General features: G+C 35.8%; 1 protein-coding gene across 1 annotated transcript in view; it reads right to left on the reverse strand.

Moving 5' to 3' along the window:
- Positions 1 to 2,242: 2,242 nt before the first annotated feature.
- Positions 2,243 to 22,744, reverse strand: part of USP33 (ubiquitin specific peptidase 33) — a 58,648-nt gene continuing 38,146 nt past the window's right edge. The window contains exons 10-22 of the mRNA XM_008568383.1: positions 22,137 to 22,249; positions 20,595 to 20,767; positions 20,401 to 20,471; positions 19,661 to 19,694; positions 18,236 to 18,281; positions 17,478 to 17,658; positions 16,718 to 16,844; positions 15,979 to 16,148; positions 15,105 to 15,186; positions 13,915 to 14,023; positions 5,265 to 5,367; positions 3,823 to 3,891; positions 2,243 to 3,433 (exon numbers count right to left, since the gene is read on the reverse strand). Of these exons, the coding sequence (XP_008566605.1) occupies positions 3,276 to 3,433; positions 3,823 to 3,891; positions 5,265 to 5,367; positions 13,915 to 14,023; positions 15,105 to 15,186; positions 15,979 to 16,148; positions 16,718 to 16,844; positions 17,478 to 17,658; positions 18,236 to 18,281; positions 19,661 to 19,694; positions 20,401 to 20,471; positions 20,595 to 20,767; positions 22,137 to 22,249 (1,436 nt within the window). The 3' untranslated portion in view covers positions 2,243 to 3,275. The remainder of the gene's footprint in view (positions 3,434 to 3,822; positions 3,892 to 5,264; positions 5,368 to 13,914; positions 14,024 to 15,104; positions 15,187 to 15,978; positions 16,149 to 16,717; positions 16,845 to 17,477; positions 17,659 to 18,235; positions 18,282 to 19,660; positions 19,695 to 20,400; positions 20,472 to 20,594; positions 20,768 to 22,136; positions 22,250 to 22,744) is intronic.

Genomic DNA, 22,744 nt, shown 5'->3' on the forward strand with positions numbered 1-22,744 from the left:
AAAAAAAAAAAAAAAAACAAAAATTGTAGGGGGACAGTAAAAGTTTTTTTTCGTTTTTTTTTTTTGACTCCCAACGTCTTATTTTGAAAAATTTCAAAGCTACAGAAAAGTTCCAAGAATAAAATAAACCCCTACACTACTCACCTAGATTCATCAATTAGCATTTTGCCACATTTGCTTCCTATGTGTGTGTATTACACATTAGAATGACTTTAACCCTAAAAACTTTAGCATTTCAGCGTATATTTCCTAACAAGGTCATTCTCCTATATTACTAGTTATCACACTCAAGAAACTTAACATTGATATAATATTATTAACTAATATGCATTCTACATTGAAATTTCCCCAACTGTTCCAATATTGTTCCTTATAAATAATTTCCTCCAATCCAGGATCCAGTCGAGGATCACACATTGCATTTAGTTGTCATGTTCTCTTAATTTTCATCTACGCTTTGTCTGTCATAACACCATTTTTTTTACAAGTCCAGGAAAACTGTGTTTGTCTAATGTGCCTTTTAAAAAATTATCTTGATTTACCCCCCTCATTAGATTTAGATTAAATATTTTTGGCAAGGCTATTACATAATGTGTCTTTAGAAGTTACAAATTTTAAAGAGGAGAAAGCAAATAAGGGATTATATCATAGAGTACCAATTATGTTAAGTACATTATATATAACACACAAATAATTATCATAATCCTATGACTGAGTGTGGCAGACACAGAGATTTGTTGTTCAGACCCCTCTTCAAGGAAGCACTTGCTGCCCAGTTGAGAGGAATGTGGTTGGCTGGCAGCCTCTAGCTGTTACCTACTACAGGGTCAAGCTGAGTATACTCTCTCCTGCAGGTAGCCATTAGTCAGTGACAGAACAAGGTTTAGTGATAGTACAAGGGCCTAGCCAAGTCCACCCAACACAGGACCCATCCAATGGATAACCAAAGCTTCCAATATCCTTATGAGGCTGGCAGAGATTTTATCCGGTCTGCATCACTCTGGTAACTGCTTCTGCTCAATCCTGCTTCCTCTCATTTTCTTCCACCTATGATGCTCCCCAACAAATCATATGCAATCCTAACATCTTGGTGTCTGCTTCCTGGAAAACCCAAACTACAACATTCTCATTTAACAAATGAAGAAAACTGGAAATTAGAGAACTTTAAATATTGTTCCAAATCATGCTGGAAGGTGAAATAGCTTCTAGAATTTGAATTTGACTCCAGGACCAAAAAACTAATTACCTTCATGTTATAAATCAATGAATTCTTTGACACATGTAGGCTCTCACTGTCCTTTAACTGCAATTTTCCTATTTCTCAGCTTAAGAATTTCTAAGAAAATCACCCTCAGAGAAACCATTTATAGGCCAACCTTTAGCTAAGAGTCTATGGTTTACATCAGAGTCTATGGTACAGCTAAGACTCTGTGGTACTGCTATCCCTTTACTTACCGTATTAAATATTTTGACAATTATAACATTATAAGCTCTTAGAGACCAGTATTCTTTACATTATTATATATCCCAATAACAGATGTTTCTATTAATGAAAGTAACAGATACCATAACCACTTTCAAAGGAATTCACTGGGAAATGAATTCTTATTCATAGTAAGAGCATTGGTATGAAGTCACACTGAGTTGAGTTGCACTTCTCTGATGTGTGATGAGGAGCAAGCTACTTAACCTCAGTCAAAGCGTTGGTATGAGGACTAAAGCACTTCAGTAGAGTAACTGAAACATCATTAAGTATTTGATAAATGGCAAGCACTATTACAAATAAAGCTTTTTTTTTTTTTTTTTGGTCCTTTTTGAGACCAGCCGCACCACGCTCAGCCAGTGAGCGCTGTGAGCGAACCAGTCATCCCTATATAGGATCCGAACCTGCGGCGGGAGCGCTGCTGCACTCCCAGCGCCGCACTCTCCCGAGTGCGCCACGGGCTCGGCCCAGAAATAAAGCTTTTTTTGACTAACTACTAAGTGCCAAGCATTACACTAAATTCTGGTGATTCAGAGACAGATCAATAATAGCATTCAATCCTTATGGAAGATCATGGTGTAATTATGAGGAAGAAGAAAACTAAAAACTATAATGAAAATAAAAAACTAATCTTAAAAGATTGATTAGTAAGTTCATCACTTCATTAAAAATCAAAACTTTACACTGAATGACTTATTTGCATACTTCTGATTAAGAAATAACAAGGCATTAATATTAACAAACTTTACACCCTTCAAGTTATACATTTTAAAATCATTTTTATTGGGCTAATTTTAACAACATTGCTTTAGCTAGTGACATCGTCCCCTAACAAAAACAAAGCCATCATGAATGTTATTCAATATCCTCAATGTAATCTGTTATGTTTTTGTACCTGGAATATAGTTAAACTTTTAACATTACATAATCAAGCAAAGAGCAGTGCATACCATATTATTCAAAAAGACTTTATGCATTTTAAGTTATTTTGCAAGTGGCTTCAGCTTTATCAACAATCTCACTGACACATTCCACACTTCATGCTCTCAAAATAGAAAGTGCCCTGAAACTAATTCTAAGTTTTTAAGTTACTGCCATTAATGAATACTATTCAGGGTTATAGAAACTGAATTTTAACATTTTATAATATAAGCAGCAATAAGTTACTAAGATCTGCTGATAAATTCCACTCAAACTAAATACATCCTTGATTCATTCAAAAAAGACATTTTGTAAATTTTAATATGCTAGTTTATCTACTGCAGTGCAAAAGAAGTAACACACTAATGTTTCCTGAGCTTTAGGAAATTGACAACAATTTTCTACTACTCTCAATTTAAAATAGGCTCTTTAGTATACGAAGCCATGTCAAAACTGTACAATTGAATTAGGTTTTTGGAGAAATGAAAAGATTGGTCAGTTATGGTAGTCTAGGGTAATGAAAAAGTTTTCAAAGCAAAAGTATTTACAACACTACAAAGGATACTATAAATCTGCATGTAATACAAAGATCAAAGATAACCTACTGATTACCAATTGATCACAACTGTCCCTTCTCTTTCAAAAATATTACACTGTAAGACTTTATGGTAAGTTAGTTAGCAATGAATATACCAACCTGTAGTATATTACACGTTTTAACATATTCTTTCATAATGCCCAGTACAAAGGAATAAATGGGATAAAAGATGAAAAATCAAGAAAATAAACATGCTTGTAGGAATGTTTTTGCATGTATATATGTCAGGGAAGTGAAAATTATTTCTCATTAGAACTCTCTGTATCTTCAATATTACAAAGACCGAGTTTCTACTTCAATTTTTTCTTCTGCTTGCAGTACATCAGGATCAACATGAACAACTGGAGGTCGGAGGATAACTTCAGGCCCTCCACCATATATAGACTGCAGAAAATTCCACGTTTCTTCAGAAATTTGGCCAGAATCTGCTCCTAAAATTATGTGTATATAGAAAAAATGTTTACAAACCTATACATATTCATACTGCAAAAGCTTTCATAATGTACCCCCCCAGCATAAATCCTCTAGGGATAACTAAGAACTTGTAGTATCTTCAGACTACCAGTCCATATTGTTATAAGCTGCAACATATGATCTACCTTAAAAAGTTGGAGATGATTTTTCCCAGCTCCTACTAACAGCTTTAAATCCTTCATCAGATAAAAATTAAACACTGACTGTTTTCCACTATCTGTCCTTGTTCGTGTATGAATTACATTCTTGAGCACGGTAAGAAAGTACCATATATAGCTAGTGCTGATATATTCCTAACAATGACAAATTACTAACAAGTAAAAGCTTAAATATTAGTCAAACTTACCTTGCCTTAGCATCACATTACCACATTTAGTGACTGCAATTTTAGTGTTGTCAATGGGTCCTGGAGGATCTAAGTTGAAAGGAAAGAAAATGATCAAAATGCACACTTTTCAAAGAAATGCACTAAAGAACAGCATAATTTTGTGCCTGAAATAATTGAGAGCTGTTAACTATATAATCAGATTGGTTACTTTTCAGGAAAATTATTATAGTCAATTCTTTTTTGGGGGGGGGGGGAGGTGGGCAGTACAAGGACCAGCTAACCTAACCGCCCAGCTCTACAGTCAATTCTTTTTTTTTTTTTTCCTTTTTTTGTCTTTTTTCGTGTCCGGCAACGGATCGCAACCCTCAGTGTCACCCCCGTACTGGACCGGGACCGGCAACGGGATCGCAACCCTCGGTGCTGTGCCCGCACCTCGCTCAGCCAGTGAGCGGGAACCGGTCTGTATGTGGGATCCGAACCCTCGGCGGGAGCGCCGCTGCGCTCTCAAGCAGCGCACTGTAGCAGTGCGCCACTGGGCCGGCCCTATAGTCAATTCTTAATGTCTTCTCCTGAGCATCCTTCTTTTTGGGTCTTAGTTAGTCCGAAAATAGAACCAGGAGAGAAGGTTAGGGAGACTCTCTCACTACCATCCAAAATCTTAAAAAAAGTCATTTCTCAATTACCCATTTGGGGATTACAGGTCAAAATGTACCTTTGCTGCTATAAAAGAATAATTCCATTAAAAGGAAATTACATAATTCTTAATTTGTTTCAGACTGTCATTACTTAAAGTAAATTAAAAACAAACATAAAACGAAACCTTAAAATACATCCTTTTTTAATTTAAGGAAACTTATTTGTTTTTCACTTGAATACACAAGTACAGTGAATGATCATTATCAAAAGCTGTAAAAAAAAAAGGCCTAAAGAAAAAAATATATTGTTAGACCACTGCAGACGGGTAGACAAACTATTTTAATATCGCTGTGGTCTTTTTGCCTTTATATGTTTGCTATTTTTTAATATGAAGGTTCTAAACTATGCATACTGTGTTGTAACTTTTTTTATATATCAAAAACATCTTATTTTAAATTATCAAATATTGTCATTCAAAATTATTTTAGAAGTCTACATAGTATCTCATTGTATTGGATAATTTAAGCAATTTCCTATGGCTATATAGAATTTTTTTTAATTTTTCAATACTAAGATCACAGACTAGTTTTGTTCAGTTACTTTATTCCTGCTACAAATATGTTATAATTCATAAAATACATTTCAAAAAAATTAAAAACAACCAAAACATAAACTAGAACGTAAGATCCCTGAAGGCAAGGATGTTTTTTTTTATCTTTTGTTCACTGGTGTAATCCCAAATGCATACTGATATTCAAGAAATATTTGCCAAGTGAATAAACAAAAAATTTACAAAGAATTTGATTTTTCAGTTGACCACTTACCTCCATCTTTACCCTTCACAAAACTTTCCCATTCTCTAAACCACTGCATACTGATGCAATAAAAAGTAGCTGGAGAGTCCTCCTCTTGGAATGCTCTGTTGAGCTGTGGGCGGGGGGGTGGGGAGGGAATAGTCACCTAATAGTTAGAATTTGCATTGCAATAGAACAATGCAATCATTCTCTTTCCGCATCTTATAAGGCCAATTTTTCATACACACAGAATGTAGTACCACAGTAAGACGTACACTGATGCTAAGTTATCTTAGTATTAGGATATGTGGTAGCACTTATTATTAAACAATTCAAGGTTCTGTTTAAAAATTTAACAAGCACACATAAAAGGGACATAAAAGATTGGATAAGATGGTCAAAGCAAAGTCTTCAAAACAATAAATACTCCATATAATTATTAAAGATCTAATGTGTAAACTTTATTTAAACATACTATATCCACTATCTACACTTACTTTTTGTTCACTTAACATACTGGCAGACAATCTGCTATTACCAATACAGTGCTGCATGTCATGTCATCTCACAGGCAGTACACATATATGTATAGGCAAATTCTCAGAAGCGGTGGGACAGTCCCTAAAAATGTTCTACTCCCTCCTCCAGCCCTACGGCCTAAGAAATGGATATGTGGCTCAAACCAGGCACTCCGTGAAAATGGAAATCTGCAGAGAAGTTAGAACGGCATCATTCCAAAGTCAATTCTTGTTAGCTAGATACCCAGGGCTACCTTGGTTCTCAAACTTCTGGAGATCTGGTTATTCAACTTTTCGTTCCAATAAATTTCTTTTTTGCTTAAGTTAGCCAGTCTGGCTTCTACCACTTGCCAACTAAATAAATCCAACTGACAAAAAGACTAGTTTAAAAAAAAAAAAAGGTATAGGCAACACAGCCTACGGGAAATTAGGGCATTTGGAATTTATTTAATTGTAGTAGTGTGTAAGACTCGTGAGAATATTTCATGATGGGCAACTAAATCTCCATGGTACATAATACCTATGGACAAAAACAACCAAGTTCAGCTTATGCCACTCCTCTAATCAAATTTAATCAAAACCCTAGTTCAAATATCCTTGTAAAAGCCCAGAAATACCTCCATGATCTGGCCCCATGATCTGACATCATCTTCTAATACTTTCTTTCTTATTTCTCACTTGTGGTCACACTGACCTCTTTGTTATTCTCAGAACCAACAAAATATATTCCTGCCTCTCAAGGGTTTTGCACTGGCTGTCCCTTCCTTTTGCAGATATCTTAATGACTATCTTCCTGACTTCCTTCAAGTCTTTACTTAAATGTCCCCTTCTCAGTGAAGCCTATCTTGACCATCCTGTTTAAAATTGCAACCTGGGGGCTGGTCGGTTAGCTCAGTTGGTTAGAGCACGGTGCTCATAACACTAAGACCAAGGGTTCGATCCTTGTACCGGCCAGCAACAAAAAAATATAATAAAATTGCAACCTGAGTCCTCCCCTCACTACTGTTATACTTATGCTCTCTCTTCCTGTTCAATACTTTCATTTTCCATAGTACTCATGACCTTTTAATATACTGTATAACTTATTCATTAAATGTAAACTTTTTGAGGGCAAGGATCTTTTTGGGACACAAGGCAGCTCCTTCAACAGAAAAATGAAAGGGAATGAAAAATGCTGTGGCTATCCCTGATGCTTAACAAAGAAATCAGGCAAGTTTGTCTCAAGGCGTAGAATTAAAGTTAGGACTTTCTATGATATACAATTTGTCCCTAGAGAACTGGATTTCTGAAATGTAATGTCAGACTGATTCTGCCAGATGCTGAATTGTAACATCCATTAAGTTCATACCATTACAAGATTTGGATACTTTCAGAACTTACTTTATCTTTGATTATTAGAAGTTTCTTCTTTATGTGTCTAAGTGGGGGCTTTTTAAAATTCAGTTAAGCACAATTACCCCATTAATTTAAAGACATGTTTTTTTCTAGTTCTGGAAAACTTCATTCAATTGTTGCTCTAAAAGTAGTTCTTTGCCTCAATTCTCTCTTCTAAAATACATATTAGAAAAATATTGTTTTTTGTTTTTTTTTTTTGTCTGCTGGCTGGTACAGGAACCTGAACAACCTTGGGTATTCTCAGCACCACGTTCTCCCAAGTGGCCTAACTGGCCAGCCCAGAAAAATACTGGATTCTATATCTATCCAACATGTCAAAACTTTTCCTCTTGCTTTCCATTTGTTCATCCTCTGTGCTTCATCTTAGAACTACTTCTGCTAGATCTTTCAGCACACTAGTTTGCTGTCCAGCGGTAGTTATTCTGCCATTCAATTAACCCTTTATTTTTTTCAGTATACGATATCCTTATGCATCTACCTGAGGATCAATCATACTTCATCTGTTCATATTCACTGCCCTATCCAGGCAGACACCTTTATGCTTGCTGCCAGATACAATGCAGGGGGTAGAATGCTGAGGTCATCATTGGTATCTGCCACTTCTAAGCTTGAAGCCAGTGTGGTCATTTCCCAAGGTCTTTGGTTTACTTCTCTGATCGGCTTTTCAACTACCTGCTTTTTCAATTTTTTAGAAACTTCACTTAGTTTCTGGTCCACCAAGGGCACCTATTTTTGTACTCCATTTCTATTTATATACTAATACTTTTGTTAAAAAAAAATGGGGGGGTGGTGGAATCAAACAAAAAACCCTAGTGTTATGGAATAACCATAGACTTGCATTTTTAAAAACAGCTTTATTAAGGTATCATCCACCCACTAAGTGTAAAGTTCAGTGGTTTTTAGTAAATTCATACTTGTGCAACTGTCACCACAATGTCGTTTAGAATATTTCCAACATCTCAAAAAGCTCCCCTGCACCAGTTTGCAATCAGTCCCCTGCTCTCAGTCCTTGAACCCAATCATCTAGTTTCAGTTTTTTTCCTTTTTAGAAATTTCATATAAATGAAATTAAATAGTATAGTCGTTTATACTCATCTTTCACTTGGCATAATGTTTCTGAGATTCATCCATGTTGTTGCATGAATCAGTAGTCCATGATCTTTTTATTGCTGAGTAGTATTCCATTATATGGATATAACACATTTATCCATTCATCAGCTGACTGACATTTCAATTATTTGAGGCAATTATGAGCAATACTGCCATAAAAGTTTACAGGTTTTATATGAAGGTAAGTTTTCATTTCTCTGGAATAAATACCTAGAAGCGTGATTGCTCGGTCATGTGCTAAATTTCAAACCTACAAGAAACTTCCTATTTCTCATTTGGCACAAAACACTTTGCATCCCCTCCATCAATATTCATGAGAATTCTTTAATGACTGAGATTGTGTACTTTTTCATGTGCTTCTTAGCTGTATCTTCTTAGGGGTAATGTCTATTTAAATCTTTTGCCTGTTTTTTAATTGGAAAATTTATATACCTACTAAATTGTACAGGTTCTTTATACAGTCTGGATATTAGTCCTCTGGTAATGTGATTTGCAAATACCTACAACTTAATGCTGATTTTAAGTCTACCTTCCTAATTCTCAATGTTTCTCCCATTAACACCATTCTTGGATTTACTGAATGTCTCATTCATTGCCATAATATCCCACACTATTTCTGACCACAGAATTCATTTTACACAAAAGAAAGAAATAGGCTCACATTCATTAGCTTCACTGATCTTACCATGGACTATCACCCAAAAGCTGCCGGCCTACTGAACACTCAGTTCTTGTGCCTGGGTAGCAACACCGTGTGGGTTTGGGACTGCCCTACATGATGTGGTATGTGCTCCAAACTAGAAACCAATATATGGTGGTTTTTCCCATAACCAGGACACATAACGCTAGGAATTGGGTAAAGTGGAAGAACTAGTCTATTACTACCTACTGACACTCTCACAAAAGCTTTGCTTCCCATCCCCACAACTTTGGCCTCTACTAGTTCGGAGGGTTTATTCCCCAAGGGGACACAACAGTGGTTTTTCTTGAATGGAAGTTGAGACAGCCCCCTAGCCATTTTGGGTTTCTCATGTCACTGAACTAACAGGCAAAGAGGGGTTACAGTAATGACTATAATGATTGATCCCAGTTATAAAGGGTAAATAAAATGACTGCTATACAATAGATGCAAAGAGGGTTATGTCTGCAAACTAGGAGATTATATCTACTGTATTAGTTTTAGAGGGCTGCTCTAACAAATCACCACAAACTTGGTGGCTGAAAAAGATATTTATTCTCTCACAGTTCTAGAGAGCAGAACTCCAAAATTGTAGTGCCAGCAGGACCATGCTCCCTGCAGAGGCTCTAGGAGAGATTCTGCTTCTTGCCTCTTCAAGCTTCTGCATGTGGCTGTATCGCTCCAACCTCTGTCTCCTAGAGAGCAGAACTCCAAAATTGTAGTGCCAGCAGGACCATGCTCCCTGCAGAGGCTCTAGGGGAGATTCTGCTTCTTGCCTCTTCAAGCTTCTGCCTGTGGCTGTATCGCTCCAACCTCTGTCTCTTTCTTCACATGGTTTTCCTCTTCTCTGTGGATTTCTCTACTGTGCGTCTCTTCAAAAGGACACTTACTGGATTTAGGGCCCATGCAGATAATTCAGGAATATCTCATTTCAAAATTGATACATAGGCAAAGAGCCTTTTTCAAGTAAGGTCACATTCACCAATAAGGTCAATTCACAGAGATTAGGGCATGGAAATATTTTTTTGGAGACTACCATCCAAACTACTACAGTCACCGTTTTGAATTTCCATACCCAGAGGTTAAAAGTTAAAAAAAATTTAAAACAAAGAAGCCTACTAAGGGCTCAGAACCTTCAAGAATAAAGGTCTGGGTTATTTTACCAGGTAAACACAATCACAACCAGCTGAAGTCCTGGCTGAAAACACAGGGAATACAGAATGGGTAATGATCAGCCATAGACACATATGTCTTTCTTGCTCCATATACATGTTAATAAATATTTACCAATTTTAAAACAATTATCAAATTTTTTTTCCCTTCCTTTCATTCCACTACTATTATAAAGTATGTTGTTCATGGTTAAGGTTATAGTTTATTCTTTAAATTAGACTATAAAGGGGAGATTATGACTACACTGATTAAATTAAAAGATGAATGACCATCATCTAGAAATTTACATAGTGACTGATGGAACTTTGGGTGTCTCAAATTTAGGAAGTGGGTAAATAAATTATGTACTGCTGCATGAGCCAGTTGTATCATGTTAGGTAGAAGCATGTTACTGTCGCTACTGTTGTTTGGATGAATGAGTGCATACAGACACTGAGTTGACAAAGGGACAATCTGTACTTTATTACCTGTCAATGACCATCATTTCATTCATTCTTATACTCTCTTCTGCAAAGAGTAGCCTACATTTTCCCTTGTAGGCAGTGCCCAGATTAGATACTGCCAATGATATATGCAATATTTGAGAGGCACAAGAAAAATAAACTTTTTCCCCCCTGGTGGCAACTGTGGGCAGGCTTGAGGCTTCCACAGATGGCACAAATAAGGTTTTGCCACCAGTTCAAAGCATATTCCCAAGAATCCAATCTCATTTGGCATTGTAGGCAGCTAATATATATATATATTTTTTTTTTGGTCTTTTGTCTTTTTTCCGTGTCCAGCAACGGATCGCAACCCTCAGTGTTGCCCCCGTACCGGACCGGGGACCGGCAACGGGATCGCAAGCCTCGGCGTTGCTCCCGCGCCTCGCTCAGCCAGTGAGCGGGAACCGGTCTGTATGTGGGATCCGAACCCTCGGATGGGAGCGCCGCCGCGCTTCCCAAGCGGCGCACTATCCAGTGCGCCACCGGGCCGGCCCGGCAGCTAATATTTTTAACAGCAGCATCTTGTGTCTACTGGGCATCCTCTGCATAATGCACCTGGGTCCTGATATCATCAGTAGCAGCTTAGGTATTTGAGCATTCTCCTGATAATCACCACAGGCAGGCAGCCGAGATCATTTCCAGAGGCTTTATGCAAATTTTTTCTAACTTAGAAGCAATCTCAAATTTACAGGAAAACTCCAAGTACAGTACAAAAAATTTTCTTTTCCTAGACCAATTTCGGAATAAATTGCTGAACAAATGTTCCTTTCCTCCAAACAGCTTGTTGTTTAGAAAATGTCCCTCAATCTGGGTTTGTCTGACTTTCTTCATTTGAAATTCACGTTATGCATCTGTGTACCAAAGAAATAATGCCATGTTCATCTCATTGTATCCTATCCTGGCACACGATTTTGATTTGTTCCATTTATAATGATGCTCATTTTAACTGTGATGCCAGGATTCTCTGCTGAAAGTTTATCTTTTCTCTTTGTAATGAATAAATATTTTGAGGGGAAGAAGTTGAAACAACATAAATATCCCACTCCTCATCCCTTCCATTTATTTACTTATTTTTTTTTTCCTTTTTGTCTTTTTTCGTGACCGGTAACGGGATCGCAACCCTCGGTGTCGCGCCCGCACCACGCTCAACCAGTGAGCGGACCAGTCTCTATATGGGATCCGAACCCTCGGCAGGAGTGCCGCCGCACTCCCAAGCGCCGCACTCTACCGAATGCGCCACCGGGCCGGCCCCTATTTACTTATTTTTATCAGTATGGTTGCAACATCTCCTATTTTGTTATGTTATTATAATTTATTTTATAGTTCAAATTGTCCCAAATTTGGCCAGTAGGAGACCAGTGAAGATGGCTTCTGGATACTTTTGATATGTCTTCATCATTCTTCAAGAAATTCTTTACTTTCTGGCACGAAAGATGTTTAGAAGCCAAGATCTGAGAGCTAGGTATGCTCAATCCTATTTTTCTATATTTGCATACCCACCCCCGCACGCACACGTGCACGCGCGCGCGCGTGCGCACACACATGGCTTCTGGATACTTTTGATATGTCTTCATCATTCTTCAAGAAATTCTTTACTTTCTGGCATGAAAGATGTTTAGAAGCCAAGATCTGAGAGCTAGGTATGCTCAATCCTATTTTTCTATATTTGCATACCCACCCCCGCACGCACACGTGCACACGCGCGCACGTGCGCACACACACACACACACACACACACACCCTTCTCTACACCTCTATATTTATTTAGCTATCACCATGAGTTCACAAAGATGCCTACAACTCCAATCAAATAACACAGAGTACATTTTAGTTTTCTCCCTTTCCATATTTGTAGCTTCCTTACATGACAATGAGGAATTTGGCTCTCATTATACTTATTTGATCAATTCCCCATATGGTATCAGCCTCAATGCCACCAACACCAATATGCTGTGCCTTTGTCGCCACCAATCTCTGGCCAACATGAACATACCTTCTCACCCTACCTGAGCTCCAACACCATTGACTGGGCTCATGCCACTATACAGAAGCTCTCTTTACCCTGTCTTGGCTCTGAAACTCCACTCTTAGTCACTGACCCCCTTCCACCTAAAGTGTAGCAGCCTACTCCACTCCCAGATTTCTTGAAAGTCAGCAGTAGTCTTCTTGACCTTGACTGCCCGGTCCTTTTGGTAGTTGCCTAAGTCTCTCATTCCCTATATGCCAATTCTATTCAAAATACTTAGAATGTCTTCTGTTAATCAAACTCTGATGAATATAGTCATTAGCCGTTGAGTGTATTTCAAAAAGTTCATGGAAAATTAAATTGAAATAGTGTGAATATCTCCATGAACGTTTTAAAGACCCCCTCATATTTAAGCACTGATAGAATAAATTATTCTTAATATTCAATTAAAACTTGCTTCCTTAGATTCAGAAAGCCAGTGAAGTCCAAGCAAAATAAATAAAATAAATCCATACTTATAATATCTTCTCTTACGTAAAAATTTCTTTACTTCAGGCAAGGGCACAAAAAACCCCTGAATCAATGAAGAAGAGAAGCACACACACGTGCTGGGCAGGGATAACGTGGAATGTATTGGACATCTAATTTTGATTTGCTCAAAATCTTCTCTGTGCTTTTACTAAAAGAATCCCAATTTTTTCTTGCAATACCATCCCTCCACCTCAATGAACATGCCTCTCAGGTGACCCAAGCTTAAATAGTTTATTGTCTTAAATAGTTGGAGCTACATTACCGGCAGCTACACTTTGAAGATACTTCCTGCTACCTAGATTATTGAAACTGTACTGGTTCTTGTCTATAAAACCTGATTGTTCAGCTTTTTGATTCTGTGACCAGGCTTATTGTTGCTTACAATCAAGGAATGCCTCATAATATACTCACTTTGAGGAAACTGGGTATATTTTCTAAGTGCAGAGAGTGCCCAAAAAACAAAACAATACTGTATTTCACAAAAAGATGGAAGCAGAGCATGCAGTCTCAACAGACTGTAGACAACACTAACTTAAGGAAACCTGCAACTTTCCATTTCAATAAGGAGATTTCTTGCCAGTGACAAGCCATAAAACAAAATTTATTGCCAATCTATAAAAACAAAAACCTATAAAGGGAGAACTTAACTCACTAGAACTGTAGTGAACTGCCCGAGGTCACTCACTGTTATGTACCCAGAACACTTGAAATCTATTACAACTCTTTCATCCAATCATTTCATTAACATAATATAGTTCTGCTAATTGTCAGGTCTTCCATCTTTATCCTAGATTATTTACAATTTGAAAAGCATCACTTTTTTTACCCGAATAAAAATTTCCAATTCAGTTTTTCTTCTTTTCTCAATTTTCTCTGCCTCGATTTGGCAAGTATGACAAATATACAGATGGTTGACAGCTGGTCCTCCTCCATACCTAAAGCATGAAGAATTTAAGAATTAAGATTATCACAATCTTAAAGAAAGATGACATTCAAGAAATTGGTTTCTAATGTTTTAGTCATTGCTAAATCCCCAATTAACAATAAATCTCATAGGAAAATTTTAAAAAAACAAAGCATTTTAGAGTCTAAAGGAGAATTCTCACAGTAATGAAAAAAATCCTATAAGGACTTGATTTTTACGTTTATTGGGAGCAATGACTTTATCAGTTTATTGCCTAACCTGTTTTATCTATATTTCAACTTTTCCTTATAGTTACTTCTGCTATAAAATGTTAGAGGCAATAAAAGAGGTGGCTTTCAAAAATAGCATACAATATATAAATCTTAGTTATGCATACACAGTCCTAGTCAAGTTTTAATTAGATGAAGGCTTCTCCTGGCCTCTAAGAAAGCAGCATTCATGGCATGAATTACTTTTAATATTTAACTAAGGAAAACATACTTAGTAGGAAAATTACTGTGCAAAATGCTTTAAAATAAAATTTAAAACTTCAAAATTTAAGAGTAAGAATATTCAATCATGGGAGTATACACACATGTAAAATTTCAGTGTTGGGAATATACAAAATCTTTTAAATAAGGCACTTAAAGTTAAGTATCACAGCATACCCTTACCAACAGATAATCAGAAAACAAAAATGAGAATTAAGTATGTAGGCTAGGGCCATACTAGTTGTATGTCTTCTTACTCACTCTTCACTACAATAGATGAAGGAAAAGGGATATTTTACATAAGCAACATACAGCATAAGAAGCATCTGTGAAATAATGCCAATCCCCTTTTAACCAGTTCAAGTGATTTTCACAAAACTATAGTCATGTGGCGCTTAGCAATATGGAAAGATCCTGAGAAACCCATTGTTAGGGGATTTCACCATTGTGTGAGCATCATAGTTTGTATTTACACAAACCTACACAGTATAGCCTCCTACACACTTAGGCTATATAGTATTGCCATTATGATTTTATGGGTCCAATGTAGTATATGTAATCTATTGCTAACCAAAATGTTTTTATGTGGCACATGTATGTTCTCTGATCTAAAGAACAAACCTGCTATATAGATTATCCCAAATGTTCTGAGGAAGCATCAGAACCAGGTCTTCAATATAACCAGCTTTTCGTGGAGGAACACCTACAAAAATTTTAGACAGGTATCATTCTTTACTCTTTTCATATTACTTTCAAAGGTTATTCATGACTAAGGAACTGGCCAATCATTAGTCTTAAACCCTATCCTCCCAAAAAGGGAAGTATAAAGCATTTTTGGTGATTATGTTTCCTAAAGATAAACATATACCTTGAAATTCACAGACAAGTATTTTCTAAAGTTCAGGTTTCTAAATCCAACATAGGATATCGTCATCCCTTGTGGTTTCACAAAAACATAATTTTTTTTTTTTTGTCCTTTTTGAGACCGGCCGCACTGCGCTCAGCCAGTGAGCGCTGTGAGCGCGCACCGGTCATCCCTTATAGGATGCGAACCTGCGGCGGGAGTGCTGCTGCGCTCCCAGCGCCGCACTCTCCTGAGTGCACCACGGGCTCGGCCCCACAAAAACATAATTTAACAAGGATACTAAGTCCCCAACAGTGAAGGTTAATCAAGAGTGTCACACGGAGGTCCTACTTATTGTAGGAACAAACACTAACATAGCCAATCACAAAGCTGTAAATATACTTAACGAATAAATATATGAGGTGCTTTTTTTTTCATTAAATCCCAAATGCATTTCCATACTCAGGAAAAAAGACAGCTATTCATTTAGACAAAAGGATCAAGAACCACGGATATAGTTGGTAGCTGAAATCAATAGCACAGGAATGCCTCTCAGCTAAGAAAAATTATGTATAATAGAAGAGCTCCCTGTACTGTAAGTAGCTATTTGTGTATCTGACTCTACCATGAAATTAGAGCTTTGATTCTTACCTCCATGAATACAGAGAAAGTCATTATTTGAAATAGGGCCAGGTTCAGCAAAAGTCTTAAATTTATTTAGCCACTGTCGAGAAATGTAAAACTGAAGGAGGCTTGGTTCCATTATGTTCAACAAATTTGATATCCTTCGCCTCTCTTTTTGTGCCTCTTCACTGCTCTTCCTATTAAGGAAAATGATTATTTAAATTCAATATGCATCTTACTATATTAGACTTAGCATACATTAATACTGTGGATCCTATTAAGTACTGGAAATTTCAAAAGAAATATACTTTGTATCACCCTTCCCCCGACCCAGCAAAACATTTTACACCCCTAGGTACAATACTATAACCTAGCTACTGGCATCCATATAATTACTGGTACATAGTAAGTATTCAAATGTTAATAAGATCAGCTAAATAGTTAATCTGTTTTCTTGTTTCAGTAGCTAGCATTTTCTTTTATAAGACACTGAAAAATACCAAAAACTTTTACAGTAATGCCTCCATTATTAGATATTTTAGGAGAAAATTAAATTCCTACCATCAAAAAAATCAATCCTTCTAAAACAAAAGATATCCCTTTCCCTTAGTAAATTTAACATTTCCTGGACATTTAACATTTTCTGAAATTTAACATTTCCTGATTATTCTGCATACAACTTTTAATTTTACTCTAATAACCCCAAAGAGTGAGATGTTTTTTTCATTTTTGTAAGAAGTTTATCTGTGAGAGTTACTTCCATTACCTATAGAAGAGAACATAAGCTTCCGCATTTTGTACAGTAGATTCTGAAACTTCAGTTACACTCTGATCATCAAATTCATACCAGAGATTATTTAAATTGTTTCGGCAGTAGGCTATATAGTGTCCACCTAAATTTAAGGGGTGAAAAAAATCATTACAGTAATACAAAATTAACACAAGAATGGAAGATAAACTTTTGCATCCCAAGAGCCTAACACGGCAGCTGATATAACAAAAATTGTGCTCATATTTTTTTCAATATGGATCCACACCACCACCACTTGAGGAAATGAAAAACAGAAAATGTAATCTTAAAAAACCCAGTGTAAAAATGATCATGTTAAAGTCCTTATTTAACTTTACACAATTTAATTTCCAATATTCCAAACATCATAGTAAAAAATATTCAATTTTCTAAAATTATCTCACATGTTTTTAATAACTAGCCATAAAACCTGTTTTTTAAATATTTTTTCTTTTGGTCAAATCAGGCCTTTATTTAAGGGATCAGTTCAGATGTTTTATTTTTTATTTTTTTTCCTTTTTGTCTTTTTTCGTGTCCGGCAATGGATCGCAACCCTCGGTGCTGCGCCCGCACCTCGCTCAGCCAGTGAGTGGGAACCGGTCTGTATGTGGGATCCGAACCCTCGGCGGGAGTGCCGCCGCGCTCCCAAGCGGCGCACTGTAGCAGTGCGCCACCGTGCCGGCCCAGATGTTTTATTTTTTTAAATCTAAAACAAAAGTCAAAACTGCATACTTACTACTTGCAGTTCCATGATGACAAATGACTGACAGAAGATCATATGTCACAATTTGAGCTGGACTATCCTTAGCAAGAAATGGCTGAAGATCCAGGCCTTCTAATGGAAATGAAACGTGCGTACTGATTTTGGTGGAAAACATTAGTTCATGTCTGAATCTTTTAAGGTGGATGCATAGAATCTATAAAAGAATAAAATTCAAAATCCTAATTTTTCATTACAAAAGACCAAAAGCATTCCAAATGGTAAAATGTAGTACACTAAGATTTTATTCCACTGGCAAGAAATTGAGGTGCTCAATCAAATTGAAATTACACAGTAAGGTACAATTATTCAAAATTTTATTTAGTTTTATATGGTAGATAAAGGAGTCTATTAAGTATTCATATTGAATTAAGTGTCAAGGTTATACATTAACCTGCAATTATAACCTGATTCCAGAGATGTTAAAAATGAGGGAATGGTGAAACATAGTATTTCTAGTTCAATGCTATTTGTTTTTCTAATTTTACACTTTATACCTGCAAGACGCTACAATATTTGATTAAACCATGTTCAACATAGCACTCTGTTAAGGGCACCTCTGGGATTTAACAAAATATGTTAAAAATAAATAATCCTAATAAGGCAAGCATAACAACTGGTCAATAGACCACTTCATTCTTCTACCATGCTAAGAGAATTTATTACTACACTGGCTTTTACATTAACGCTTTATGTTTCTACCATACAAAATAGAGTTAAAATAAAGATCATACCTCAGGAAACTTTTGTACTTTACAAAACTTTACTCCATTCCTCAACCTAAGGGGAGGAATATGAAAATCAATGAATCTACAAAAGATTTACTATATTTAAATAGACAGCAAAAATCTTTTAGAAAATGCAGGAAAAAAATACAAAGACAAAGGTATCAAAAAAAAAAAAAAGTATCAGACTAGAAATACTTCACTATTGAATTATGTTACATATATATACACTATCCTAATAATCAAAACACTGGAATCCCTTATTGTGAAAATAATTTAAACTGAGACAAACAGAAATTTAGAGAGTTGTGTGATTCTTTAAGGAAAATTTTTTTTTTAATTGTGCTATTGTCTATAGTCTGGGTATCCCTTTACAACATGCAGATATTAAGTAAAACTGGATAAAGCAAAACCCCAATTTTATAAAATTTGTAATTCAGGTCAATATATTAAAATCTTTATTCTTAAATGTGAAAAAAACTTGAGATAAAGAATGGCTATTATTAATAATCTACATTAATATACACTTGACAAATCTCTACTTTGGATTTGGGGGTAGATGCAAGGTTCTTTTCCATCTTCACTATTTTCTTTTCCTAGCATGCTTTGCTTTAAAGGAAGGATCTCTCTCCAGGCAATCTTCCTTTTCAGCTGTCAGCTAGACTTGAAGGACAAACTGATAAAAACTTTGTGAAAGTACAAGGCAGCTTTTTCATATTTATCGACCAAGTAGTATACCATTCTATTCCATCATGAAAAGGACCAACAACTGCAGGTCAATGTTTCCCTGGGGTTACTGCCAAAAGCCAGAAGTCTGTATTGATTCTAGATCTTATTAGGAGACCATTATTTTTCTATTACAGAGATTCAGGAAAAGTTTCCAGTTCACTCTACCTCAAAATAGTTGTCTTCATCCAGTCTCCATTTTTTTCTGACTTACCACCAGAAAGCATTAAAGTCTGAATTTATTACAGGATAGAAAAAGGCAGCTGGTAGTAGACAGAAACAAAATCAGACTTTAATTATCCTTCAAGTCTGCTACCATAACAGCAGACAACATCAAAATTGGTATAATCTTTCTGAATTTTATGCAGATTTGAAACTATGTACCTTCCACAGTTCCTGAATCTAGCCTGTTTAAATGGTAATCCAGAAGAGAATATTGCTTTATTTTGGAAAATGTCTTATGCAAAATCACATACTTATTTCATGCCTCAAAATACACACTTTTTTTTAACACCTTTGATAAGCTTATTAAATTTGTTAAATTTTCATCTCAAATTTGTTTTACAGAACAACTTTATTAATAGTAGGACAAAGCACTCTGGTTTGTATTTTTCTAAATATAGTGGCAAATTTAGCTCTATATGCCCAAATCAAATAACCAAGAAAAATACACAATATGCAATTAAAAGCACTGTCCACATGACTTACTTTTTGCATTTTTCACAACTGTACATATTATCACCTACAAATAAAACAGAGTTGGTCATTTCTTTCAAATTAACAGCAAATTATTTTCTTTTGGTTCTCCAATTCTTTGACTGTGCCACATGCTACCTCAGCACACTACAACAAGGTCTACTTTTCTTAGTCTCTGTTCATGAATGCATTCATGATGCTTAACTTACCTAAAACACTCCTCTACTCCTCTCAATCCTAAAGGCCTACTTCAAATAACATCCTTTCCATTTATTTACTCAAAAAAATTTACTGATTGCCAGCAAGCTGTTGCATTCACAAAAATAGTGAAGGACCTTAAATGATATGGAGAAGTTTACAAACAATCCCAGATACATAAATAAGTCCATTATCTTGGTTGAGTTTTCCCTTCTTTAAATAAAATGGAGAAGTTTACAAACAATCCCAGATACATAAATAAGTCCATTATCTTGGTTGAGTTTTCTCTTCGAATAGCTTTAAAGAACAGCTTTAAGACACAACACATATCATACTATTTTGTACTACAGGAATTTGTATAAATTCCTTCAGGATATGATTTTTCTTGTTACATTTATATTACCATACTAGTAGATACTAGTTCTATGCCAATATGGCAAGTGCCATTTAAGCTGCCTAAAACTTAGCTTTTATAATACATTTTATGTTTAGTCCCAGTAGTATTTTAGAGTCACCTACAACAATTTTGCCACAGATATTATTATATTTCTTACCTTTTAGTTCATCCCTGGCGAAGAAGGCAGCAAGACAATCTTGCAACGTTACTACTGGACCCCAAAACCAGCTAGGGACACATGAGACAACAAACCTGAAACATCATTGATAGAAAAAAAAGGAAGTGCTCTGCCAGTACAGCAGAAACAGCAGGTTTAACAAATCAATTAATACAAAGAAAATAAATACATACCTCTTCACATATTCCACGAAAAAAGCTATCCACCCTTGTGGAGCATATGCTTCACCACATGATCCTGCTTTGACTATAGAAGTTGGATGACTCGATGAATGCAGCTTAGCAAGGTCTTCCTTGCCAGGAATTGGCAAGGAGAGATCTTGAAAGGTCTCGAGGGTTACAGACACCTAAAATTGTTTTATGTTTTAAAAACGGGATGAAAATAATCCAGCACAAACATTTACAAGGTTAGATTTTAGACTCCAAAGATCAAAAGAAGTAATAATAAGCAAAAACAAACAAAAAAGATCAAACTGCTTTTATAGTAATAACAGCAAAAAACACTTACTCTGTACCAGGTACTGTTCCAAATTTAATTTTCACTTAAACCCTATGCAGAAGTTAGTAGCATCCCCATTACAGTCACAGACGTTGTGATATTGAGAAGTACTCCAAACCCAACCATTGTAGCTTCAGGTCCAAACTCTTAAGCTCTTCTGTATTTATTTTTAGAAACTAACCTTTGATGATAGTTTTAAAATGTTTTTTAAAAAAGGGATACCAAATCTGGCATCTAATTTTAATAGCTAAAAACATTTCTGGATAATTCCACTTAAATATTTGGTGCCAAAATAAACTACTTTAAAATTACCCAATCAAAAGCCCTTAGATTTGACTTAAGATACTAAAATAATAATTGGAAAATAAGTTTTGTTTTGCAGATATTATTTAATATTTATTAATTATATTCCTCATTACAAACCATTTTTAAGCTCAAAGAAACTTTGAGGGATTTAGAGGTATTATTAAAGAACTCATGCTAATTTTAATTTATGCCCTTCTTACTGTCCATGAATCTGATACTACCTTTATTATCTGAGCTCCAATTTTAACATGGGAAAATATTTACAAGCCATAAATATAACCAAACATAAAGGCTATATGCGTAACCTTTTGCCTGTGGACAGTAACAGTTTCCCAGCACACTAATTTCATAAATCTTCAGAGAATATACATGTGTTACCACCTTTTGTTGCTAAGCAACTTCTCACCTTTATATGTAACCAAAATAGATGAAGAAATTAGTAATTTCTCCTATTAATGCATGCCTGTCCAATGATGGCTCAAGTCCCATCCTTTAAAAGAGTTGTGTGGGCTGGCTGGTTAGCTAAGTTGGTTAGAGTGTGGTGCTGATAGCACCAAGGCCCAGGATTTGATCCCTGTACCAGCCAGCCACCCAAAATAATAATAATAATAATAATAATAATAATAATAATAATAATAATAATAATAATAATAATAATAATAATAATAATAATAATAATAATAATAATAATAATAATAATAAAATTTAAAAACACATGGGATGTTGCTGTTACTTCCTAAAAAGTAAATTCATCTCCTAGAATCAATTTATATTGATGCAAAAACAAGAAATGCATGTATGATCATCACTAGCAAGGAAAAGAAATTAAACTTTTCACACCATTTTGTCAGGTTTTTTTAAAGAAGCATTTGACAGAAATTTTTTTTGTGTTATAATTACCTCATACTCACCCTGTCACAAGTCAGACACTGCACTGAACTAATGATTGTTCCATCAAATATGTCTGAAATAACACTTCTGTATTTCTTGTGCTGTTTTTTTCTCTTTGGAGATGGAGATTGAGCTAGGATTGAAAAACAAGTATAAAACATTTAAAATAAAAATCAAAGTAGTTCCTTTAACATTTTTCTCTAGAATCTTTAACAGTAAAAATTACAATGCTGAAGGGAAATTTTCAAAAATACCCTTTAAGAGCATTACTTTAAAATAAAACAAACAGGGCCGGCCCGGTGGCGCACTCGGTAGAGTGCGGCGCTTGGGAGCACAGCGGCACTCCCACCGAGGGTTCGGATCCCATATAGAGACTGGTCCGCTCACTAGTTGAGCGCGGTGCGGGCACGACACCGAGGGTTGCGATCCCATTACCGGTCACAAAAAAAGGACAAAAAGGAAAAAAAAAAATAAAAAAATAAAACAAACAAAAAAAGAGAAACCAATCAGCTGGGTTTTATTTATTTATTTTTTTTGTCTTTTTTTTTTTTTTTCTGTGTCCGGCAACGGATCGCAACCCTCAGTGTTGCCCCCGTACCAGACTGGGGACCGGCAACGGGATTGCAAC

The sequence above is a fragment of the Galeopterus variegatus genome, unplaced genomic scaffold (assembly GCF_000696425.1).
Source record: "Galeopterus variegatus unplaced genomic scaffold, G_variegatus-3.0.2 Scaffold404, whole genome shotgun sequence".
Taxonomy (NCBI): Eukaryota; Metazoa; Chordata; class Mammalia; order Dermoptera; family Cynocephalidae; genus Galeopterus; species Galeopterus variegatus.